The following is a 27447-nucleotide window of genomic DNA, read 5'->3' as shown; positions in this document are numbered from 1 at the left end:
AATTCAAAGTGTTCACTCAACTGAATAATTATTCTAGTACCATTTCATCAATGAATATTTTAATACATAAATCAATATCTATAAATATTACAATATAACATGAAGTTCCAAGATGGGAGAATACACTTTGTTATCCAGCATGTCCTTTTCCTTGTGGCAAAAGCTACCCTCCTGAGCTATCTTGTGTCTTATTGTAAATATACCTCAAAATATACAACCAAAGTTCAAGATGACAATAATATTACATGAAGTTTCCAAATGAGAGAATATCCTTTTCCTTGTTGCAAAAGCTACCTGTGTCTTATTGTAAGTATACAAGTATTAAAACCAATCTTCTGAAATTTAAAGCATAATAAGCACTTTTACACCCTGCCCATCTTCCATTTCAGGTATCTTTCTACAATGTCAAGTCCACTAAGTTCCTTTACCACAGGCATGGTTGCAGGAACGCGCAATTGAAATATTGAATCAGGTTCATCCAAGTCACTCCATGAAAGAAGCTGTTTCCTTGCTTCTTTGATAGCCGCTCTTGTTGCACAGTGAACTGAAACTGCTAGTAGTAGGGGAGGCTCGCCAGAAGCTGCAACACAGATTTCATATCATTTTCTCAATTAAGAGTTTTAAACTATAAAATCTCATCTAATGATGAGAGAATGTTTTAGATGTTGTAATTAAGAATTTTAAACTGATTCGCATGAAGCTTTCTTGACTTCATTAACTCACAAAAAACAACATGAACTGCAAAATGCTTATAAGTTGTTACAACTAACAATCCATTTTTCCATACTATTGAAAGATAAGTGATATGAATTTATAACGCCTTGATCCATACCCTTTGAGGAAAGCACACGGTGTTGATGATGTCCACTGTTGAGAATTTGAACATTAAACTCTTGAGGGATAGTGTCTATTGTTGGGATTTTGTAGTTCCATGTGCCGTCTGCCAATGACAAACCATTACGGTCTGTTTCATATTCTTCAAGCATGAAGAACCCCAATCCCTGGACAAAACCGCCTTCAATCTGCACGATGGTATCAAATTGTTATTAACTGATTCAGGAGAACAAACCAAACTGGTCCATCCCTTGCGCGTTTATATATATTATGGTGTTTGGTTGAAAGGAGGCTATGAAAAGGAATCCTCATTTTGTTTGGTTTGCAAGGGAAGAAGAGAGAAGATAAAAATATTCATAGCCCTCCAACTCTTATGTTGAGATAGTCTTTGATTAGGGTTGAGCTTGTAAAGCAAATATGTAATTAGCATACCTGTCCTAAATCCACAGCAGGGTTTAGACTCTGCCCACAATCATAGATAATATCTGTTTGAAGAAATCTGGTTTCTCCTGTCAAAAGATCTATTTCCACCTGAGAAATAATTTTCACTAGTTAGAACAATAATATATAATAATTCGACTCAGTTACTTCAGTAATATGGCACGTGTGACAATTTAAGTACTTAACATAAAAAATAGCTTTTAATGAACTTATTATACCATGAAGGTTTGAGATGTGTATATGGAAATAAAATACCTCACTTACTGCAGCACCATAATTAAGGTACATCGTCGAGTTATTGTTGGGTACATAAAATGAAGACGCTGACAAGTTTACAGATTGCATGTATGCCTGTAGATTGATAAATAGTCAGCAACATATAATTAAATATTTTTATGTCTTGGAACTTTCTTCCTCGAGAGGAAAATCTAACAACATTTGAAATTAAGCCCTATTATTTTAGGGTATAGTATAGCTACCTGAAGAATAAGTTCCTCCCACTTGATAGAGCCCATTTTTTCGTGCAGCTTTTTCTTGAGAGGCTTCAACCTCTCAACCAAGATATCACAGCTAAGTCGAACTGCTTCACAGCATAACTCCGATGTGGTGCTCCCAGCAGTGTAGCCCCCTTGGATCAAGCTCACTGTATCAGCTTGTACAACCCTTATTTTCTCCAAAAGGCTTCCAGTCCCATCACATTGAATTGTACCAAGGGCGAATGCAGCCATTTGTTTCACCTTTGTCCAGAGACCCTGACCCAATTCAATGCCTCCAACTTCAACAACAACAGACCCATCTGACAGAATACTAACTTTTCCAGGAGTTGATCTTAGAGTCAGTTGATACACAACTGGTACGCGAGAAATTCCCCTTTTTCTCCAAATACTACTTCTGTTAAACTCTTTCACCATTTCGGTTCTTTGTTCATAATTTGCAGAAACAGCTAACTTACTCCATATTGATGGCAAGGTATACTCAAAAGGTTCGCCATAACAATGATCATAGAATGATTGAAGACTTTTGTGTGTGTGAAGATTAATGCTTCTGACAGAATCTACATCAATTGAAAGTGTAGCTGCAACATTTTCTATAACAGCTTCAGCAATAAATGATCCCTGCAATTCCCCAGGGCCCCTCATTGCAGATCTACTGGGAAGATTTGTTCTGCATACCTTTATATCAAAAGATAGCGCACCCCAATCATACTTTTTTAGTGCAGTAACTATGTTATGTGGCAATGCTACACTTATATCCACATATATACCAGCATCGACCAATATATCAAGTTCTAATGCAGTAATTTTCCCGTCATTCTTGAACCCAACATTGTATGTTATCTTCATGGGATGCCGTCCTCCTGCCATTATCATATCGGTCTTTCGATTTAAATACATCCTGACAGGGCGACATAATTTATTTGCTGCAAGTGCACAAGATGTAGCAAACTGCATGATATGTAATTGAAATCTTAGCATGTACAGTTTAGTATTAAGTAAGCACCCATGTGACTCTTGGAAAAATCTCCACATGAAATTAGTAACGAGATGATCTGAATGTGAGTTTATAATAAAGTAGAGGCAATCGTCACCTTACAATCCGGTTTAAGCCGGTTTTGTAGGGTTGAGTTAGGCCTAATACTCAATTCTAAGAATCTTTAAAAAATAATATACAACTTCATACTTACAGATATTGCTTTTATGGTCTTTCCTCCAAAACCGCCCCCAACCCTTCTTGTAATTACTCGAACATTATTCTCAGGAATACCAAGGCAACTTGCTATAGTAGAATGAGTAAACTCCGGGAATTGATTTGAAGAGTAAACTGTAATGCAATTATCCTCGTCTGGCACAGCAAGTGCAGTTTGTGTCTCCATATAGAAATAGTATTGAGACCCAAGTTTCAACTGAATTTCAACATTGAATGAATAAGTTTGACCGATATATAACCATTTCAACATAACTTATACAGCAGAAAACTTATAAATCTCATCAGAAACAAACGTAGATGACCGCAAAGTTGTGAAATGAGAACAAGAGGGGAAAGGAAGGAGAACAATAAATATATTCCATGTACCTCAGCTTTAAGAATCTTGTGATCAGCTTCAGCCATTCCTTTTGATATATCACCAACATGTTTTGGGTGGAGAAAAGGAGGAACTTCAAAAAAGCTAGATCTTTTAACGGCATCTTCAACAGATAGAATAGGTGGTTCAAGATTTTCAATATCGTAATCGACAATGGTTGAGTTTGCTACCATATCTGCAAGTTTCTGACTTTCTGCAACCTAAAAAATCTATTGGTGAGTAATAAGGTAGTGTGTCACACATCAATATCCAAAGAAACAAGAAATAATCTCATAAGTTGTTGGATCAACTAAATGACAGATTTAAGAACTCACCACAACAGCCAAACGATCGCCAACACATCTTGCTATCTCTTCTGCAAATATAGGTTCTGTGCCAAATATCGTCTTAGCTCCAATGTTTTCCCCACCACTGGGAATGTCTTTACTTGAAATGATTTCTATTACTCCATCCAGCTGCAATTCAGGGCTGAGTTTTATACTCCTTACCCTTGCTAAAGGTTTTGAACTATATATATATGCTCCATGTAAGCAATTTGGTGGTGAAGGAATGTCGTCCACATACACAGCCTCACCTGTATATGATTCATGCATGAATATTTGATCTTGACAGGAACAAAATAAACATGTTTATTTATGAAAATTCATATTTGACAGATTCATTCATGTGAATATCTAAGCTCACAAAACAAACCTAGAAGTGCAAAGAAAGAAAGAAAGAAAATAAATACATTCTAGATGACACAAAACAAACCTGAAGCTTGTAGCGCAGCTCCCGATTTAATGATTGGCTCACCAATGGGGTGATATTCGTTTCCTGCTTCAAGAACTTGCTTCCCAGATGACAATAAAGTTGGAATTTTGTCATCATGAACCTGCTTCTGATTCTCTATAAACTTGATATCATTCACAAAAGGTGAATTACAATATCCGTTTAAGTAAGAGTTGGTTGCACCGGCAAATATTTCAATTAGAGGGTTAAAGAACTGAAAAACAAAACCAGCTGCCAAACTTGAACAGTAAGCTGTGTTTGAGTTTTCATTTTTCGGTATAATAGTGGCTGTAAGCAAGTTGACAGCTTCATATAGAATGCTAACACTTAACATCTTTCCTGTTAAAAATTCCTCAACATTTTTCGCTCTGATTGCATGCTTATTGCCATAGGCACCAAAAGACAGCCTACAAGACTCTATCATGGATCCACCAGTATCTTCGCTTGGAGACATCTCAACAAAGAAAGCAGCATTTAAGTATGAAAGGGCATTTCCAAGCGGTCTAGGAGAAGCTCGGTAAGTTTCAAAGTAGAATCTATTTCTTTGTTCCGAAGATGTAATAGCTTCCAAACTCGGAATTTTAATGCTTAAAACCACACTCTCCAAACGCAATGGTGGTCTCTCCAGAAATTCCTCCAAAGAAAGCCATTCAAACTTTGAACCAGTCATTATGTGAACCATTGAATCCACAGCAAGAAGTATAGTAGCGATATCCGAAGGAAACTTACTCTTTTGTGCCATCACCAAATTGCCACCTACACTGGCCGTGTTCCGAATAAACCCTGAGGCAACTTTGTTCATATGTTCAGCAATCTTTTCAAGAATCATTACAAAATCTGAGTTAAAATCACTCTTATTTTGTTGCTTTAGTACTTCAATAGCTTTAGATATTGTAACTGCTGCTCCAATTTCAATCCCTGATTGATCCTTTTTGATCTTTGAGAGCTCTGAAATTCCATTTAGATCAATATACTTATCATAGCCTTCTTTATCTTTGTAATATCCCATACCAGTATTATTAACAACAACTTTTATCCTGGTTCCGTTGGCATGATTTAATTCTAATAAGCTCTGAAGCTCCTTTAAACTAGTCGGCCTGTGCCAACTGTGTTTCTCAGAAGCTATGAACAAATCATTTTTTATTTCCTTCAAAAACATTGGAAATTTGATACTCTTGTGATGATGATCATATCGATGCAGTCTACTAAGCTTTACATCCTTGCTTTCTCCTTTTCTCCAGAAAGAGTTCAACCCGAGATCCTCCATATCAACATCAGCTGCAAAACTTTTGCAGGCAGCAGCAATGGGCCGATAACCAGTGCAGCGACAAAGGTTTCCTGCAATAGCCTTTTCAACCTCAGAAACAGTAACTTTTGAGAACCCGGAAGGCGGCTCTTGACGATTAGTCTTCTTCTCGGCATTAATAAGAGTCCCGAAGAGTGAAACACACATTCCAGGAGTACAAAAGCCACATTGAGAAGCATGGAATCCTGCAAATCTTGCATGAATTGGATGGAATCCATGTTTGCTATTTCCAATGCCTTCACTTGTTGTTATTGAACATCCATGTATGCTACAAAGTAGTGTGAGACAAGAACTCGCAGTAAAATCCTCAACTCTGTCGTGCAACGGATCATATTTGGAGATTAAAACTACGCAAGCACCGCAACCACCTGCAACCAACAATGTCAAAGCATAAACTTGCAAGTTGAAAAGTAAATTGAGGACTATTATTGATTGATAATCGCACTATGTGTTACAACTTACAAGTTACCTTCATCAATTGTGGTGAGATGATTTATATAGATTAGTACAAAACAAAAGAGGATTAACTAACAAGTAACTAACTCTAACAGTTGACAGCACAGTAACCAACTCTAATTCATTCAATCTGGTATTGAAAATAATTCAAAATTTCACAAGCTAACATTCACAATAATTGAAGTATTATATTAACCATATTCAATCAGAAAGAAAATATAATTCATTAAAATCGTTATCACAATCAATTAAACAACAAAAAAATACCAAAGTCAAACATAGAGAAAAAATAATTACTAAGTTAGTATTAGTATAAAGCTTATTGAAATTAAGAAAATTAATCAATCAATCAAACAGTTAATTTATATAAACAGATATATGTATGATTATGAATTATGATTATAATATACCTTCACCACAACCAAGTTTAACACTCTTGAATCTAGTTTGAGTACGCAAGAATTCTAGCAAAGTGGTTGATGGGTCTATTTTGGATAGCTCAAACTTGTCACCATTGATAGCAAAAATCAAACTTGTTTGATTCTCACTATTCTTCACATCCATACTGATTTCAGAGAAATACTACAAGATATAATGTATGCATCTGCATTTATTTGTTATCTTGTATAGTATTTATTTATATAATAGCACATACACTCATCAGATTAAGTTGTGTCCCGTGTTGGACACACGTCAGACATCGACATGACAACAATACTTATAAATATATTAAATAATGTCATTTTCTCAAATTATTATCGGTGTCGATATGTCAGTTATTGTGTTTGGTGACGTTTGTGTCCCGATTTCATAGATTTATATTGACTTATTGCTTAATAATTGTTTTAGAAGAAGAAGAAGATGATGTTGATGATGAAAGTGATTAAGCAAGTTGAAAGAGTGGACGTGAATTAAATGAATTTTTTAGTTGAAAAAATTGGAACATTTGATGATGTTTTTCTTGCCGCCGCAACTGATTCTTTACGGCCATATGTTTGTTTGTTTGTACTTTCTACACTAAGATTTTTTACTTGGAAAACTAAGATTGATATTGTTTGTTTGCACCCTTCTTCTTCTTGGTGATTGATATTCACTCTTCTAGTGCTTACATAGAAAAATATACTATAAAACTATTTTTTTTAAAACTAAAGGTACCTTCCGCACGCAACTGTAGAGACTAATCCCCTCTAGGTAACTGAGATTCATTTAAGGGCCGGTTGACCTCTTCAAACAAGTGCTTCTCCATACGCACCAACCGGGGATCGAACCCAGGATCAAATAATTTATTTTAATTCTTGTGACTTGTGTCGCTTTGATTATTAAAATTACAAAATATATTTATGAAATCTCTCCTTTATTTTTATTTTTTTTACTAAATAAAAGGTATTCATTCATTAAAATTGATAAGAGTACATCGATGCAATACAAATTCAAAATCGCTAAAAACAAAAAGGATGAATTTGCGAACAAACTCACAGCATTCGTATTAATAGCATAAAACGACGTATTGCATAAGCTTGCATATTTGACTATATTTAAGTTTTTCGGAATATCCATGCCTCCAGATCTGTAGCGTTGATGACACCAAAGTCATTGATTGGATCTGTACTGAATCAACCTTAATTATTCAACCTGAAACAAATGAACACCGTACCAAGACAAGATGACAATACTCCGCACTAAGACGGGATACTCCGTACTAAGACTGGAACTAAGACGGAAATATCAAAACAAAGGATGATGAAATCACAAAAACAAACAAAAGAAATACTAAATATATGTGGAAATCACACTTATTTAATTAAAATAGAAAGAAAAACAATTTGGAGGGGTGATTTTAGGCCTAAATTGATTCTAAATCACCCCTCTCTAGTAGATCAAGAAGAAAAGAAAAAGTGATGACAGCTAGGATTAGAGGAGGAGGAGAAGGAGGACTTGATGAAGTCTCTCCTTTAGTTAACAATATAGTTAGTCGTCGATTGTAATTTTAGTTGGTTAATTTGGTCTGTAAAGATTAATTAATAATAAAATAGACACTAAAAATACATTTTCAACTTTCAAGTGTCTCTTTCAACAATAAGAATTGAGTCTAGCAAGATGTTATTATAATGCAACGAATCAAATTTATTTAGGTGTTGGTTGAAAGAGACATTTACCTTAAATAGGAGATTACTTTTAATGGAGGGAATTTTGTTGCATATTGTTTTAGTCGTAATTTTTGGTATTGACACAGACAATGAGAAATTTCTATACGATTGAAGTTAATGTAATGAAGGAAATTTATTGAATTTTATTTCTATAAGATTAAAGTCAGTGAGAAATTTTCTTTTGGGTGGGATCGGTAGCTCCACTGATTAATCTAATTGAGCTAAGGGTTAATGGATCTAGAGATTCATGGTTCAAGTCCTGACAAAGTTGGAAAGTGAATCTTAATCAAGTAATTTTATTAGCATCCCGTCTTTCTAGGAACTTATACACTCGGAGTATTTTCAATCATTTGCTCTATCCATCTGAATTTAGTTTTCTACAACAATTTTTTAAATATATGTTTGATCTATTTCTTTAAAAAAAAAAAAGTTTGATCTGTTAATTTTCTTATTTTTATAATATAGTCTAATGCGTCAAAAAAAATATATATAGTCTAAAAAATGTTTGATCTATTTAGACTATAATATAGTCTAAATATAATCTAAATCTAAATATATTAATTCTACTATAAATCTCAAAAGTAATTTTTTATATATATAAAACCAAAAGAGTATAGAGCTTTTACTGATTTATGTTTGGTCCAACATTTCTATAACTTCTCATTTCCTAAATTTAGAAGTTACCTAACTAACTTGTTTGCCTTAGAGCGTTGGGTTGAGGGAGACTGAATCCTACCGTCATTAGGATACTAATGGTCCCTCCTATTATATTTTTAAGGTTGCAGTCTTGAAGAGTCTAACCAATTAGGTTACGGTGATTAAAAAAAAAATTATGTTTCATTCCCGAAATACTCCCTCTAGTTATATGCAAGAAAAATTTTTAGAAGTTACCTAACTAACTTGTTTGCCTTGCCTTAGAGCGTTGGGTTGAGGGAGACTGAATCCTACCGTCATTAAGATACTAATGGTCCCTCCTATATTTTCAAGGTTGTAGTCTTGAAGAGTCTAACCAGTTAGGGTGCACTGATTTAAAAAAAAATATGTTTCATTCCTGAAATACTCCCTCTAGTTATATGCAAGGAAAAAATTATTTTTTAAATTTATTGTAGATTTGATGGATTTAGACTATAATATAGTCAATTCTACAATGAAGGTCAAAAGTAAATTTTTTTCTTATATATAGGAAAACTTCCAACTCGCACGGTTTCCGAAAAACTTCTCAGAAGGTCACTCATCCAAAGACTACTCCAAGTCAAGCACGCTTAACTGTAGAGTTCTTATCGAATGAACTACCGAAAAGAAGATGCATCTTGTTGGTATTGGTAGTACCCATCAATCCTTATAAGCTTTCCTTCCACCATGCAATCTGAAACCTGCACAACCTCAGGATCCCTCTCATTCCGATGTGATTCGTTTTTGCCTAGAAGCTGCCAGGAACCGCTAATTGTAATGTCTCATGCACCAACAACCACTCCTCGCCCTCGTCAGACCCGGGCGTTACATATTGAAAATTAGGGCATTTCATTTTTCAAAAAAAAATGAAAATTACTTTTTTCAAGATTGGCATGAATTCTTAAAAACAAAAATAATCGAGGCTTAAATATGTTACTAGTCCCTGCAGTTATAACATATTTTGGTTTTAGTCCCTGCAATTTTTTTTGTTTGATATTAGTCCTTGCACTTTGAAAAACTTTGTTTTTGGTCCCTGACATTGGTGAGTCTGTTAAAAAAAGTTAAAGTTAACTGAGTGCCACGTGGCCCAATCGTTTCATGCCACGTGGCACAGTAAAAGTCTTTTTGTAATTGGGATAAAATAATGCAGTAAAGTTGATTAATATAATTTGTTATTTATAATTATTTTAACAATAATACTAAAATGAAAGGGAAAAAAAGACCACATAAGTTTAGTTCATTTTGTGTCATTGTTCTTATTTTCTCTCATATATTCATAACTAGTGTCACCATGTCAAGTTGCGAGTAGGCTGACCCAATCCGCGATAATTCCAACTTAATATACTCACGTCAGCGTAGTCAGGTTCTCGGGTCGTAGGTTCGTATGATCCTACCGGCCAAACGAGCTTAGAACCCGCGAATTTTGGTGTGGGTACGTAAAACAAAAACGAACCGGGCCATATACTTGCAAAAACGGCTCTCAGGCAATTCCAAACTATGCAACTCAATTTGTCTTCAATAGCCCCAAAAACTCCTTATCAAAAGGGAAAACAATACTCCTTAGTCCTTATTGAAAGGAAAAAGTAAAACTGATTATTAAATTCAAGAACAAATACACCAAAGTTAATGCAGTCCTAGAATTAGCATTCCTCACAAGCATTTTATCAAACAGTTTGAGAGCATTTTTTTACAAACAATTTGTCAAACAGATTGAAGGCATTCTTTTATCAAACAGATTATCAGCAAAGAGTGTAACAATAATGGTCAGAAATCCTCTCTAATCTCATAACAATGTTACCTTGAACCTCGTGATTAAGCGAAGCGGTGATGGTGCCTTGCTGATTGTTAAATGCCAAGTTCTGGGAAAGATGTAAAGATATGATCACACGTTCTGAGAAAAGAGCTAGTAGAGATGGGAGCACTCATGTGGTAGTATAAGCATCAGAGAAACAGCTTAAGAGTGAGTGATGGCAATAAGTGAGTGGTAGCACCATTTTTGTTTCTTTAACAAGAAAAGTTTAGTGCACTTTTAGATATTTTGAGTTGGTTCCAACTCATCTAGATCAAGAAAAACTCCTTAAATAATGTGTATTAACCAAGAATTGGGCTCAAGTGTGGTTATCGAGGTCCCCTAGGACGAATTGTTCGGGAGAACCCGAGTTCAATTCCCAGTGAGAACAATTTTTTGTCAGACTTTACTTATCTCTACATAGTACTTACAGTCTTTTCTATACGTCAATTATTGAGTAAATCAAGCAAGTCCCATTTAATAACAAGATTCAAATGAAATTCATCTAATTATATAACTTGATTATTGCTACAAATAATGCATTGGCATGGCTATCTTTCATTTACAGAATAATGATGTGTGTGATTGAGGTATTTTTTACTTGTTGTCCATTTTCCATTTCAAGTATCTTTGTACAATGTCTAATCCACTGAGTTCCTTTACTACAGGCATGGTTGCAGGGACCCCTAACTGAAATGTTAAATCTGATTCATCTAAGTTGCTCCATGATAAGAGCTGTTTTCTGGCTTCTTTGACAGCTGATCTTGTGGCACAGTGAATTGAAGCTGCTAGAAGCAAGGGAGGCTCGCCAGATGCTGCACGACAAATATCAATTACTACCAAAGTAAGTTGAGCTTTCTCTATCTTATTAACAGTCTAAAGTAACATTTTTAAATAGCGGCTATATCAGTGTTATAGCATAGTGGAATTTGAACAAATCGCTATTGTTCTGCAATACGTTATTTAGTACAAAGTGTTGTCAAATAGTGGCATTATAGTAATATTGTGTATCATAATTTGACCAAACTATCGGCAATTGACAACTTGTTCTCATATATGTTATTCAAATTAGTTGAGATGATTTTTACTTGTTCCAAATGCATATAATTATATCTTGAGGCTTGATACCGAACAGTTTTTTTTTTTTTTTAAATTACTGTTATTTATGAAGTCAATGATCTCTAGTTTTTGGAATTGGAACAGTTAGAATGCTTTCAGGTAGGTTTATTCTGATAACAGTTAGTTTGATTTCAAGCATAAGTTATATGCATTATGAGGGGAAAAACATATGTGCATACAAAAGTTTAATACTTAAATATTGGAAAAGTCCTAGGTCACATACCCTTTGAAGAGAGAATTCTATGTTGATGATGCTCACTGTTAAGGATTTCAACATTAAACTGTTGAGGAATAGTGTCTATTGTTGGGATTTTGTAGTTCCATGTCCCATCTTGCAACACCAAACCATCAAGGTTTGTTTCATATTCTTCAAGCATGAAAAAGCCTAACCCTTGTATGAAAGATCCTTCAATCTGCAAGATAAAATTGTAAGATTATCAACAGAATTTTTTCATATTTGACAACATAATAAACTGATTCAGGAAAACAAACCAAAACATTCCATTCCTTCTGCATTTCACAATTATTTTTTATTTTTTTATAAAATCAGTTGTTGCAACTATATAAGAGAATGCAAATAATCATTTAGTAGTGAACAATTTTTGGCTGGCATGACACCAAAAAGGAAACTTGGTACTACTGGATACGACAATGACACATACACACAGATAATAATTTAAGAAAATGAAAGTGGTTGAATGTAACCACATGTATCAGACACTGGACACGCCTTCAATTTTGAAGTTTCATTGCTACATAGGGCTTAAAATATGTATGTGTTTGTATTACCTGTCCTAAATCCACAGCTGGGTTGAGACTTTGTCCACAGTCATAAATAATATCTGTTTGCAAAAATCTGGTTTCTCCTGTCAGAAGATCTATTTCCACCTGAGAATCAATTTTCATCATTTAGCATATGATAATTTAGTTGATTTACATCGGTAATATGTCTAGCATGATAATACCACAGAAGTAACATTCGGTAAGTTATGCACAAACAACAAACTCACCTCACTAACTGCACCACCATAATTGATGTACTTCATGGAATTTTTACTAGGTACAAAATATGAAGATGCTGATAAATTCACAGCTTGCATGTATGCCTGTACGTTCACGAACGAACTGTCAGTAACATGTATAAATATATAAATTTTGAAAAGTAAGCTCTTTCTTTCTACACTAGCTACCTGAAGAATAAGAGCCTCCCACTTGATAGAACCAGTTTCCTCTTGAAGCTTGTTCTTGATAGGTTTTAGTCTTTCAACCAAGATATTGCAGCTAAGCCTAACAGCTTCGCAGCTTGACTCTGATGTAGTACTCCCAGCAGTTAATCCTCCTTGAATCAAGCTCAATGAATCAGCTTGTACAACCCTAACTTTATCCAAAAGATTTCCACTTCCGTCGCATTGAATCATGCCGAGTGCAAACGCAGCCATTTGTTTCACCTTTGTCCATAAACCCTGACCCAATTCAATTCCTCCAACTTCAACAACAACAGAACCATCTGATAAAATACTAACTTTTCCTGGAGTAGGTCTTAGGTTCAGCTCATACAACACCGGTACTCGAGATATTCCCCTTTTCTTCCAAATGTTTATACTGTTAAACTCTTTCACTTTGTTTACTCTCAGCTCATAGTTTGTAGAAACAGCTAACTTATTCCATATTAAAGGCATGGTATATTCAAGAGGCTCACCACAAGAATCATCATAGAATTCCTTAAGACTTGTGTAGGTGTGAAGATTAACGCTTCTAACAGAATCTACATCCATCGAAAGCGTAGCTGCAACATTTTCTATAATACCTTCGGCGATGAATGATCCTTGCAAGTCCCCTGGGCCCCTCATTGCAGATCTACTAGGAAGATTTGTTTTGCATAATTTAATATCCAAAGATAGAGCACCCCAGTTATACTTTTTAAGTGCTCCGGCTATGTTGCGCGGCATTATTACGCTAACATCAGTATAAATCCCGGCGTCAACCAAAATCTCAAGGTGTAATGCAGTAATCTTCCCATTATTCTTAAACCCTATACTGTATGTTATCTTCATTGGATGCCTTCCTCCAACCATTATCATATCTGTCTTTCGGTTTAGATACATCCTGACCGGTCGCTGTAATTTGTGCGCTGCTAGTGCACAAGATGTAGCAGTCTGCACATAGCATTACATAAAATGATCATGTATGCATGAATGTATCCAAACATAAATCACTATGCCTTCAACTCACTGTTAGCCAGAGTCATTTTTACAAAGTTTTTTTGACAGAAAAAACTTCGTAAAATTCTTTCAAAAATAAATCTTTGTTACCGCAGACCAAACACACACATAGTCATACTAAGAAAGTGATTGAAGTTATATAATAAAGAAAAAAAATTGTAAGAAGAGAAATTAAAAACAACTAAAAGATTACCGCTACAGATCGTGCACCTTTTCCTCCAAAACCTCCCCCAACCCTTCTTGTAATGACTCTAACATTATTTTCAGGAATACCAAGGCATTTTGCTATAGTAGAATGTACCGACTGAGGGCATTGACTTGAACAGTAAACAGTAATGCAATTGTCTTCATCTGGTACAGCAAGCGCGGTTTGTGTCTCCATGTAGAAATAGTATTGAGATCCAAGTTTTATCTGAGTTTCATCGATAGATGATGACAGTGAATATGTTTGATGAGTAAACAAAAACATTCATTATTCATAAGCTAAGTTAAACATTATATCAAGAACCACAAACAAACTTATTCTGTGTGTTTACCTCCGCAGAAACAATCTTGTGATCTGCTTCAGCCATTCCTTTTGATACATCACCAATTTGATATTTTGGACATAAAAATGGAGGAACTTCAAAAAAACTAGATCTTTCAACAGCATCTTCAACACTTAGGATAGGTGGTTCAAGATTTTCAACACTGTAATCAACAACAGATGAATTTGCAGCCATGTCTGCCAGTTTCTGAGTATCTGCAACCTAAAGAAGCCATCCAGAGAAAATGTTAAAGCATTGTATCAAATCTCTAAATAATGAAACAGAATGTTGTAAATAACGTATATTTGTAATTGTTTGTATACGGTCGATTAATCAGGCTCGTAAGGTTTAGAACAGTCTGTATATACGAGTTAGTGCTTGTACTTGAATTGAAACTTTGAAATATACTGGAAAAAATTTCTTCACAGAAGATCATACATTTTGGATCAAAATAAGGGATTTAAGCACTCACCACAAATGCAAGACGTTCACCAACACATCTAGCAATATCTTCGGCAAATAAAGGTTCTGAACCAAATATACTCTTTGCTCCAAGATTCTCCCCGCCCTTAGGAATGTCTTTACTAGAAAGGATGCCCCTCACTCCATCAAGTTCCAACTCTTGTCTGAGTTTTATACTTGTTATCCTTGCCAATGGTTTCGAACTATAAATATATGTTCCGTGTAGGCAATTTATTGGTGATGGAATGTCATCCACAAACACAGCCTCACCTGTATGTGAAATTATGTTTAATATTTTTAAATTTCAATCAAAATGCATAATCAAGGAAACTTTCATCAGAATGTAATTCAAAACTTTGTCTAAACAAACCTGATGCTTGTAATGCAGCGCCGGATTTTGTGACTGGCTCACCGATTGGTCTATATTCACTGCCTGATTCAAGGATTTGCTTCCCGGACGACAATAAAGTAGGAAATATGTTAGGCTGAACGTGATTCTGAGACGCCTCAACCGAAGGCAAATGAGTATGTCCATTTAAATAACCATTGTTTATTTTTGCAGGACTATCAATCAACGAGTTAAAGAACTGAAAAAGAAAACCTACTGCTAAACTCGAAAGGTAAGCATTTTTCGAGGCTTCATCGTGAGGTATATTAGCAGTGGCAGTATCTGTAAGCATGTTGATGGCATCATACAGATTGCTAACACTTAACAACTTTCCTGCTAAAAATTCTTCGACATTTTTAGCTCTGATTGCATGCTTAGTCTTAAAACCACCAAAAGTCAACCTACTAGTATCTATAATGGTTCCTTCACTATCCTTGCATGGAGACACCTGAACAAGGAAAGCAGCATTTAAGTGAGAAAGTGCATTTCCAAGCGACCGAGGAGAAGCTCGGTAAGTTTCGAAGAGAAATCTACTTTTTGTATTTGAAGATTCGCTTTTCATAGTTTCCAAACTAGGAATTTTAATGCTTAAAACCACACACTCCAAACCTAAAGGTGGTCTCTCCAGAAATTCCTCCAAAGAAAGCCATTCAAACTTTGAACCAGTCATTATGCGAACCATTGAATCCACAGCAAGAAGTATAGTAGCTATATCCGAAGGAAACTTACTCTTTTGTGCCATCACCAAATTACCACCTACACTGGCCGTGTTCCGAATAAACCCCGAGGCCACTTTGTTCATATGGTCAGCAATCTTTTCAAGTATCATTACAAAGTCTGAGTTAAAATCATTCTTGTTTTGAAACTTTAGAACTTCGATAGCTTTAGTTATTGTAACTGCAGCTCCAATTTCAATCCCTGATTGATCCTTTTTAATCTTTGAGAGCTCCGAAATTCCAGTTAGATCAATATACTTATCATAGCCTTGTTTATCTTTGTAATATCCCATACCAGTATTATTAAGAACAACTTTTATCTTGATTTCATTGGCATGGTTTAATTCCAATAAACTTTGAAGCTCTTTTAAGCTAGCAGGTTTGTGCCAACTATGTTTCTCAGAAGCTATGAACAAGTCATGTTTGATTTCCTTCAAAAACATAGGAAATTCGATATTCTTGTGATTGTGATCATATCGAGGCAACTTATTAAGTCTTCCTTCTTTGCTCTCTCCCTTTCTCCAGAAAGAGTTCAACCCGAGATCCTCCATATCAACATCCGCTGCAAAACTTTTGCAGGCATCAGCAATCGGTCGGTAACCTGTGCATCGACAAAGGTTACCTGCAATGGCCTTTTCAGCCCCGGAAACAGCAATTTTTGAGAAACCAGTCGGTGGCTCTGGAGAACTGCTCTTTTCGGCATTGACAAGAGCGCCGAAGAGGGAAACACACATTCCGGGAGTACAGAAACCGCATTGAGAAGCATGGAATCCAGCAAATCTTTCATGAATTGGATGGAATCCTTGTTTGCTATTTCCAATGCCTTCACTAGTTGTTATTGAACATCCATGTATGCTACAAAGTAGCGTGAGACAAGAACTCACAGTAAAATCGTCAACTCTGTTGTGCAACGGATCATACTTGGAGATTAGAACTACACAAGCACCACAACCACCTACAACCAACCATGTCAAAGCATGAAGTATAAAGTTGAAAAGAAATTGAGGGTTATTATGATTTTACGCATACATCGAATCGTATCTTACGATGATTTCTTGTTGTATTTCTTAAAATCTCTGCACAAATATCTACACGGCAAGTTTCAATATACAAATATGTAACTCTGAGTACAGATTTGTATATATAAATATCCTTAGGCTCTAAACTATGATTAAAGTAGTCCAAGTTTCAATATGTAACACTACTCAGAATTTGTTAATTTCACCAAGTCAACATTCAGAATCATAAAGTATTATTTAAATAAACTAATCCTATTGAAACAAAAAGAAATGAGAATTCATCACAATCAGTACCAAAATTGCTGAAACTTTAAAAAATACAAAGTCAAACATAGAGAAAAAAAATGATGATTTCCATATCAAGCTATTGAAATAAAAATATAAAAAAATATTCAAAATCCAAATCAGGCAGAAAAATTGATAGGATATATGATATTGATATACCTTCACCACAACCAAGTTTGACACTCTTGAATCTAGTTTGAGTACGCAAGAACTCAAGCAAAGTGGTTGATGGATCAACTTTGGATAACTCAAACTTGTCACCATTAACACAAAAAACCAAACTTGTTTGAATCTCACTACTGTTCTTCACATCCATATTTCACTAACTGTTTTTCAGTTTTCAGAGTTCAGACAGCTCTTATTTGTCAGTTCAAGTTGTGCTTCTATTATAGTAAGTAGTAGCTGGATAAGGCTTTCAATCATATATTATTTTAATAAAAGTTATTTTTATTTTAAACATAATAATAATAATACAAATATTGTGTGGGCCAATATTTTTGCACACTACTATATATATATATATATATATATATATATATATATATATATATATATATATATATATGTGTGTGTGTGTGTGTGTGGTGGACAGCAGGGAACCGGTATATCATATCATTTTCAATCAGAGATTTTGTCATAACATAACATGATAGAGTGATGGCTATAAGTGAGTGGTAGCACCATTTTTGTTTGTTTAATACTAGAAGAAAAGTTTAGTAGCACGTTTAGAATCAGGTGAGGTTATTTATTCCTTCTTTACAAAAAAAAAAATGATTGAGTTTAGGTGCATAATAATGACAATAGAAGTTCTTCAAGTACCAACTTCCCATTCCAAAGCCAATTAAATTGAGTAACACTAACCAATGATAGTATCTTTGAAATTTTCAAAGTACTTAGGTAAGGTAACGCACACAGTAGATGTTGAGATGTGCCAGCATAAGAGTCTCGTTCTTCAATGCTTATACAAAACCGACAACCAGAGAATAAACACTATGTAAAAATTGTTACAATACATAGACTTCACTCTCAACCACCTCATGCCCCGGTACATCCACACTCTCCAAAGTAAATATTTGAACTACATCTCAAATACTCTTAAACAAGAGCATAAGAGAAAAGAAAAACAACACAAATATAAACTTAAAGTGTTTACAAGTGTTTCTCAAATATAATTTTCTTGATCTTTTCTTGTTCAAAAAAAAATTTCTTGACATTTTTTCCTTCATTAGCAATGTGGGACTTACATTGTAATCAACCCCACGAAGTCCTTACTGTCAGTAAACTTCTTAATGTCTCACTTGGTACCTTTGGTGCTCACTTAATGATTTATTCCGATTGTCCCATGGTGAGCGTCAATTGTTATGAATTCGAATTAGTCACACTCACACCAATAATATTTGGATGCGCGGAGCAAAATTAAAGGCAACCAATAATCAAAGGAATGCGATAATAATCACGAACAATAAAACTAGCAACACCATAAAAAGAAACGCGTGATATTTTTTTACCCAGTTTGGTCCAACAATGACCTATATCTGGGGGAGAGAGCAGCCCTCTGTTCCACTATATCGATGAGTTTCGTTATAACGAGATTCCAAAAGCTATAACAAGAATTAGTCTTCAATTCTAATTCCACCATCTTCCAATCTTTACTCATGGCCAATAGACTCAATGATTTAGTATTTCATAAGGTGAATACAAAGATAATTTGCTCAACCCCTAGAATTGTACCAAGAGAAAACCACTTTTTTTCTCTCTAAAACCCTAGATTTAGTGGTTGCAAATCATAATCTCAATTAATTCTCCCTTGATCTCTTAATTTTTTGTGCATATAACAACCTCTGTTTATACAAAAAAACAAGCCTTAAGTAGGAATAAATCTGCCTATTTTCTTCAAAAAATCACGCATGCACCGATTCATTAATTAATGAACCGGTTCAAGTTTCTCTTGGATTCCAGTTTTTCACAGCATACACCGGTTCATAAATTCCTGATTTTAAGTTGATCAACATGTCTAGCTTTCATTTACAAGATAATGATTTGTTGTGATTGAGGTATTTTTTTACTTGTTGTCCATTTTCCATTTCAAGTATCTTTGTACAATGTCTAGTCCACTGAGTTCCTTTACTACATGCATGGTTGCAGGGACCCCTAACTGAAATGTTGAATCTGACCCATCATCTGAGACTGAGTTGCTCCATGATAACAGCTGTTTCCTTGCTTCTTTGACTGCTGATCTTGTGGCACAGTGAACAGAAGCTGCTAGAAGCAAGGGAGGCTCACCAGATGCTGCACCAACAAATATCAACTATTATTTTATTTTTCATTAGAGTTTGATCCATTTTTGTGACTTGAAGACAGATGGGAGTGATTACTGAAGCATGTATCACATATATTCTATTGGCAGACATTTCTGTGGACATAAGCAAGTCTTTGCTTTCATGATACACTTTGCAATTATTGTTTGAAAAAACAATTGTCAAGTTCTTTTGTTGTAGTTTTCCAATGCTCAACAAATTATTCTTTAACCCATGAAGATAATACACACCTGTTATCACCTGCACAATTCCTTTCATGTACAATTTCAAATTGCCCTTTGCCATGACTGGCATCTTTGAATTGTCACCGAGCTTTACTGATTCTCTGAATTCAGAATCAAAATCAAATAGCCATTCCTTCTTTCCCACCACGTGGTTACTGCAACCAGAATCAAGGAACCAAATATCATCCTTTGAATCACTACTGATTGGTTCTTTTGACTTTTCTTGTTCCATAAGCAACACTTCTTCATATTCATCAAATTCTGCATAATTTGCACTTTCTTCCCAAGTTGGACATTCATTTTGATAATGCCCAAGTTTGTGACATCTATAGCATTCAATCAATTCTTTGCTTTCTCTTCCTCTACCACCCCTTGAACTGTTCCTTCCTCTCCCTCTTCCTCCAGCTCAGCCATAAGACACTTTCAAGGCTTGTTCTTCATGTTTATCTTGTGTGGTTTTCATCCTTTGTTCATGAACCAGTAAACTACTTTGCAATTCATCAATTGTAAGGGTAGTTACATCATTTGACTCTTCTATGGAACACACAACATAGTTGAACTTGGAAGTCATGGATCTTAAAACATTTTCAGCAACTTTAATTTGATTCATGGTTTCACCATGTGAAGTCATTTTATTGGCAATAGTTAAAGTTCTTGAAAAGTAATCACTTAGTGATTCATTGTCTTTCATGGTCAAGATTTTGAATTCTCTGCGTAAGGCTTGAAGCTGAGCACGTTTAACCTTTGTTGAACCTTGATATTTTCTTCTCATAGATTCCTAAATATTACGAGCTGTGTCACGAGTAAGAATAGTTTCCGAGATTGAACGATCAATTGCTTGAAAAAGATAGTTCTTGGCCTTCAAATCTTTGAGTTTGCTTTCATCCGCAAGTTTTCTTTGTTCAATTATTGCATTTGCAGGAGCAACGATGACACCTTCTTCAATGAGACTCCAATATTCTTTAGAACGAAGCAAATTTTCCATAAGCATAGACCAATGATCATAATGGCCATCAAATTTGGGAATAAAAGGTTGCATAAAGTGGGAAGATTCAGCCATGAGAGTCGGTGATGAATATTGTGTGAGGGATCAAGATTCACGATGAAGATTGGGAAGGAAACAGTTGTAACAGAAAAACAACAAGAGCGCGCGCGAAACAAACTGTGTTTCGTGTATGCAGGACCCTTGAGGGCTCACTGATACCAATTGTTGTGTAAATGGTGTTCTCAATTGATTCACATAAGGTAAAGTACCTTATATAGGCATATACAAAGAGTGCATGACAAGTAAGGGCGAGGGGGAGTCAAGAGCAGGCCAACTAGCAAGCTAGGCCTAGGTCTAGGCTTAACGCATGCCTAACATCAAACGAACCCAATACAAGTTTAATCCTAACAGGGGGTGTTTGTATGACAAGTCCTTAACTAGAGAACGATGTAAAATCCTATAATTTCATGTATAGGGGGTTCGCTAGTTAAGTAGCTGATAACTCCGTTATTACACACTAAAAGTGACATAATTCAAGGGAGTTAGAGGACCTTTTGATGAGTTTTTAAGCTTAGAATAAGTGAAATTTATGGTTTGGAAGAGTTGGGTTATGTTGGAAGAAACAAGGAAAAGCTATCAAAAAGTGTTGCTGAAGGCCTTAAGCTGTCAAAAGAAAGTGTTGTTGTAGGTATGTCACGCTGGGCGTAATTCATTGGCATTTTCTTGGCTTTGGCTGCTGGTTTTCACGCTGGGCGTGGTGCGTATCACGCTGGGCGTGATAGATCTGACAGGATGAAAAGTATAAGTTGGAAACTCATTTTTTGGAAAAAGGTTACGAAATTTTGGATCAAAGTGAGTCTTTGGAGCTGAGTTCAAGCAACAAGAAGGTGAATCCAAGCAAGAAATCAAGTGTGGAAACACATCCAATTCCTCTTGTCATGAAGATTTCAATTCTTTTCATCCATGTAATTTCCTCTTTCACTGTGTTTGGCTAAATTCTTAGATTGGATTTCTAGGGGATTTTCATTGTTCTTTGTTTGAACCATGTGAACTTGATTGTATGCAATTGGATTATGATCTAGTTTCAATTGATTATTTCTTGCACTTAATGCATCATATAATTTGACGAAATTGTGTGATGAACTTAATAGTTGATTTATCATAAGAATGGAAATTAGCTATGGACCTAGGAATGATTGAACAATTGATAATCACTTTAGAGATTTAGGTTTATTGATTGTGATTTAGGAATCAATGCTTGTGAAAACCTCACTTAAACACAAATTCACTCAAAAGATTGGGGAGTTGTGATTAAGTGAGAGGATTATTATCAATAGATTGGTAATTAATAATCATTTTATTGATACAATCTTGAAACTAGTTGAGTAGTTCATGAGTATATAATATGATTCACTAAACAAATTACTATGAAATGAACCGAAGAGATCCAATCGCCCGCCAACCGTTCGATAAAATTCCAATATTCGTTTCGTTTCCAACAAATTCTTATGAACAAAACCCCCAAATATTCTTTTATTTTCTTTTAAAGCATTGGTTTAATTGTTTTGGTTCAAAGTTAAAGACAATCCTCGTGGACACGATATCTTAATTACTACTTGACGATAATTGTATACTTGCAATTTATCTATCAAATTTTTGGCGCCGTTGCCGGGGATTGTCGATTAATTTTGACAAGGCAATTGAGCCAACAATTTACTTAGTTTGATTTTAGTTTTGTTATAGTTGAAAATCCAAAAAAAAATAATCATAGTATTCTCAATTTATCCAAGACAGTCTTCTAGACAACATGAAAATATGACAAAATGGTAACCTTTTTTAGTATTCTCACTAAAACTTCTATGTGCGTGTTTGGTTATAAGGTGACAAAAATTGATTTTGAATTAAAGCTCAATTTGTAACCAAAAACGGAGTGGAATTGAGTTAAATTTTGGTTCGTGTTATTAAAAGTGAGTTGAATGTAAACTACTAAAATGTTTATGTTTGGATATATTCGTGTTGAAGTGAGTTGAACAATAAATTTGAGGCTAAATATCGATTGTAGAGGCAAAAACTCTAAATTTTAGCTTCAAGTTGGAATCAATTTTGTCTGCTTCAAAAATGGAACCAAACATACATTACATATGATTGAATTTCATAGGGTAATTTGTCTGAGACTCTGGCTCACCAACTACTTTTACAGTAATCTCAACATCCAAACAGATCCAAAGGGATTGGTGGAAATTGAGGGTCTCTCAGAAGTGCAGATTTCTGATTGTGCTAAAGCCAAATGGTGGTACAACAAAGGAAGAAGATTCAGATCAACCTCATGTACTAATGTGAATGAGGCATCAAGCAGGTCACACTGGTGAGCATAGTTCTAATTAGGCACTCCAAAATATTTTCATGGTTTTCTCAGCTTGATAGTTACATTATCTGTTTAGCTTTATATATATCTATATATATATATATATATATATATATATATATATATATATATATATATATATATATATATATATATATATATATATATATATATATATATATATATATATATATATATAGCCTGACAAGGATAAGCATATTTAGACGCGGGGATACTTCGGAGGCCAAAAGAGAAACAAGTAAGTTATGGATGGTTGATCTTGGAGGCAGTGAACGGTTGCTGAAAACTGGGGCCAAAGGACTAACAATTGACGAAGGACGAGCTATTATTAATCTCTCTCTTTCAGCTCTAGCTGATGTCCTTGCAGCTTTGAAGAGAAAGAGGTGTCATGTGCCTTACAGGCAAGTATTCTGTTGGTGTCGATTCGTCATATTTAATTATTGTCTTCTAAGAAATCTATGCCTAACTATTATAAAAGTCGTACAAAAGATAATCATTTGTGATTAGTTAACAGTGTAAAATTTTTTACACCAACAATGCATCAAAACTAAATTCATCAGAGTATTAACATGATTCAATGTTACTTTGTTTGCAGAAATAGCAAGCTGACTTAACTACTGAGAGATTCTCTAGGTATGATACTGCTTTCTTCTCTAATACTACTAAATCTTGTATGCAAAATAGTGAAAAACCAAGACTAGAGTAAGAACGTGCGCGCATGCGCAAATATGATGTGCAATGTTTTATGCATACTTTTATTTTTCCTATAAAATATTAAAATGTCTAATCTTTATTATTATGTTTTTGAGTTTGGTAAAATAGTTTCAGCTTTTAAAAATCTCTTTTTATGTTTGTAGGATGAAAAGGGTAGATATAGATTGTAAGATTTGAAATTTCTAGATTATTTGATGATTTATTTTCCAACATTTGATGAAATTGTGTTTTTTGCAGATAAAGGATGGATTTTGATCTAGCTTGAAGGTTTTGATCATCTGTTATAAGAGGTAGTTCTCTTCTTGCATCTGTTACATTATGATGATATATCAATGTATTCATATTTATGTATGCATGCATGCCTTGGGAGATGTTGTATCTTAATGTAGTCAATTTGTCAACATTCAATGTGTCATTATCTTAATGTAGTCACTTTGCCAACATTCAGATTTTTATATGTTGATGCTTTTGAGTTGATATGGATGCAAGAGTGCTTTTATCTTAATGTAGTCACTTTGCCAACATTCAGTGATTGTGCTTAAAATTACCAGGTGCTAATGCATCTCAATATATGCATGCACATTATTATTAGATGGCTCTGACATAATGTTTCTTCATTTGTTTATTTTGTATCATGAATGTCTTCATGTACGTTCTCTTGTGCTGGCTGCATCACATTTTATCTATTTTGATGCTTTTGAGTTGATATGGATGCAAGAATGCTTTTATCTTAATTTAATCACTTTGCCTACATTGATTGAGTGTTCTTAAAATTATCAGTTGTTAACCCATCTCAATATATGTATACGAATTTAACATATTAATAGATACCTCTGAAAACATGTTTCGTGTTTTGTGTATTTTATATCATGAATTGTACATGTTTCTTGATTTGTGTATTTTGTATCACACTTGATGATTGAGTGTATTTTTCTTATTCTTTTATAAATGTACATTTTTTTGACGCATTTTTTAAATGTACATGAGGAGTTGATTTATGTGAAATTGTTTTTTTTACCTGTTCACTGCAGGCATTAGCCAGACTCCCTCAATGCTTTGTTCGCGATTTCGGTGACTTAATTGATACATATGTGATTCTTCGAGATCCTAATCCTAATGAGTTCGAAGTGCATGTTATGAAAAAATCTAATGACATGTCCTTTGATCAAGGATGGTTGGTTCTTAGAAATGTTTACGACATATGGTTTGGTGCTTGGCTTAGTTTTACTATGTTAATCCTAAGCTTTTAAATATAACATAAGATGTTTATAATCTTTACCTCGTATTTATATAATGTGATCCTATTCCATCTTCAATAGATTTTGTATCTTTCTAATATAGATTTCTATAATTTATTTGCGCTTCGTATAATCATCGATAAATATCTAAGAATTTGATGTATTACCTTATTGTACGATTTATAAATCTCCTGGTATTGATTGAGGTCCTTCGGTTATCAATCTAGATATGAATTCATGTGCGCTTCATAGAATCGTAATTTTTGTATCTTTTTACTTAGATGTTTGTAATTTATGTGCGCTGCGTATAGAGCTACTGAATTTTTCTCTGCTGAAGACCAACTTTATGTAATCATATTCGATCTCCGAATCTCGATGTATGTTCGTAATTCTGGCCATTGAGAGAGGTTCCAATTTTTTTTTCCATTCGTCCTCCGAGTATCAATATATGTTCGTAATTTTTTTATCATTCTGATTTAGAGATCTATAATTCATGCACTCTGCAAATAGAGTTTTTAAATGTTTTCCGCTTAAGGTGAACTCTCGGAATGCCATCATGTAATTCGCACTTAGTGAATAATAGTTTTGGGCAGGGACGGATCCATGTAGAGGCATGGTGTGGCTTTAGCCACACCAGATTTTTAGGATTTTTTTCATATATATATATTGGGGAAAAAATCTGAATTGTTGAGAGAATGCATCACATTGGCTTTCTTGTATTTTAGAGATGTTATGCCATTGAATCATAGAGAATGCATCACATTGATTCGTATTACTGCAATTTTGGGCAAAAGCAAGACGGGACATCCCATAGTTGCTGTTGCATTTTTGAGTGTGTGCTACAGTGATATCTCCAAGGTTAGGGAAGATACCACGATGGACTCTATATTGCGGGTCAAAAAAGAAAGGAATAGATGGGTTTCAAAGTCCAAAGGCCCATTGTATTTTTTTATGACTTTGCATAAGAAATGGTTTGATCTTTTAAAATTAGAAAATCATAATTATAATACAGTATATATGCAAGCGCGTCCCAAAAAGAATACATGCCTTATGTTATGGTCAGTTTGTTAATAAAAGATTTTTGCTGCAAAAAAAATATATATATGTCTTATATTATGATGAGTTTGTTAATAAAAGATTTTTGTTGCTACTACAAAAATCAAGGATATTGTTGATATTATGAAAAGTCCACACCAAAACTCATGTATTCTCTTTAGGTGGTGTTTGTTTCAAGGTTAGGAATAATATTCCTCGGAATATATGGGTTGGAATAAATATACTCATGTTTGTTACAAGGTTGACATGAAGTTTCCTTGGAATAAAATAACTTCCAATAACTTCTCTTATTCACATGATTTTATTCCCAAGGAAATGGGTGGGAAAGAAAAGTTCCCATGAAAATGGGAATACATTTTAAATAACTTCCAATAACTTCTCTTTTACCCACTTTTATCAATAATTCCTAGGAATGTAGTTAATATGAACCAAACATGTTTTTTTTAAAATACCTGGGAATAAAGTTTCCATTATTATTTCTTGGGAATATGATTCCTGAGAGTAAAATTAACAACCTTGAAACAAACGCCCCCTTAGTATAGATAAACAGAACATATAAATAATTAAATTTGATAAAAAAAATATAAATTTTTTTGGTTTGTAATACAAAACTTAACTAATTATATAAAAAAATTAAATGAAATATTTTGGTCTTTCCACCGCAGAACGAAACACATACTTACACACACGACATAAGAAGGAACATGTATCTCAGTGCTTAGATGATCGTCTTGTAACTTTTATAAAAAGAGATGTTCTTCAAATAATTAACAATGATGTTATTTTAACTCATTTTCAAGAAATAGATAGTAGATATTTTTCATTGTAGATGTATTACACTAAACAATATTATTTCTTATTTTCAAGATAATTTAGTTCATAGTATCTTTAATTTTAGCCACACTGATATTTGATGTCTAGATCCGTCCCTGGTTTTGGGCAATATCATATTACATTTTTCGCTATAGATGTATACATATCTGTATCGAGATTTCTTATTTATGTAGCGATTAAGAAATCAATGAAGAGTGATGTAAAAGTTGCTAGCTTTTATATGCTATATGTCAATCACTCTATATTCACATGGAGGTTTATGTGTTCATTATTTTTTACACAGAGCTTAAAAGACATTTTCCATTTCACTACAAACATGGCCTTTCCCCAATCAAGTTGCAAGTGGGAACTTTTTCATTTACTCATCCTACTTGCAATGCATGAACGGCCACCCAATCAAATGACTTAGAGTGACTTAATATCCAAATGCTATCTACCTAAGTATCATGATATCC

General features: G+C 34.3%; 3 protein-coding genes across 3 annotated transcripts; all 3 read right to left on the bottom strand.

Moving 5' to 3' along the window:
• Positions 1–11: 11 nt before the first annotated feature.
• On the bottom strand, positions 12–6952 carry LOC123921748 (indole-3-acetaldehyde oxidase-like). Its single transcript, XM_045974404.1, has 10 exons — positions 6302–6952; positions 4112–5803; positions 3673–3932; positions 3349–3558; positions 2960–3178; positions 1755–2720; positions 1531–1626; positions 1267–1365; positions 833–1022; positions 12–580 (listed from the first exon to the last, which is right to left on the bottom strand). Exons 1-10 carry the CDS (start codon positions 6453–6455, stop codon positions 363–365), a joined length of 4104 nt encoding a protein of 1367 aa, XP_045830360.1. The 5' UTR covers positions 6456–6952; the 3' UTR covers positions 12–362.
• Positions 6953–10975: 4023 nt separating this feature from the next.
• Positions 10976–17681, bottom strand: LOC123921747 (indole-3-acetaldehyde oxidase-like). Its single transcript, XM_045974403.1, has 10 exons — positions 17397–17681; positions 15200–16888; positions 14840–15099; positions 14377–14589; positions 14034–14252; positions 12809–13774; positions 12629–12724; positions 12408–12506; positions 11842–12031; positions 10976–11314 (listed from the first exon to the last, which is right to left on the bottom strand). Exons 1-10 carry the CDS (start codon positions 17551–17553, stop codon positions 11097–11099), a joined length of 4107 nt encoding a protein of 1368 aa, XP_045830359.1. The 5' UTR covers positions 17554–17681; the 3' UTR covers positions 10976–11096.
• Positions 17682–20185: 2504 nt separating this feature from the next.
• LOC123922283 lies at positions 20186–20551 on the bottom strand. The gene has a single exon (XM_045975015.1). It carries the CDS (start codon positions 20549–20551, stop codon positions 20186–20188), a length of 366 nt encoding a protein of 121 aa, XP_045830971.1.
• Between the last annotated feature and the right edge of the window lie 6896 nt (positions 20552–27447).

The sequence above is a fragment of the Trifolium pratense genome, linkage group LG4 (genome assembly GCF_020283565.1).
Source record: "Trifolium pratense cultivar HEN17-A07 linkage group LG4, ARS_RC_1.1, whole genome shotgun sequence".
Lineage (NCBI taxonomy): Eukaryota > Viridiplantae > Streptophyta > Magnoliopsida > Fabales > Fabaceae > Trifolium > Trifolium pratense.
Note: the sequence above shows the minus strand (reverse complement) of the source record. Positions and strands in the feature narration are given on the sequence as shown.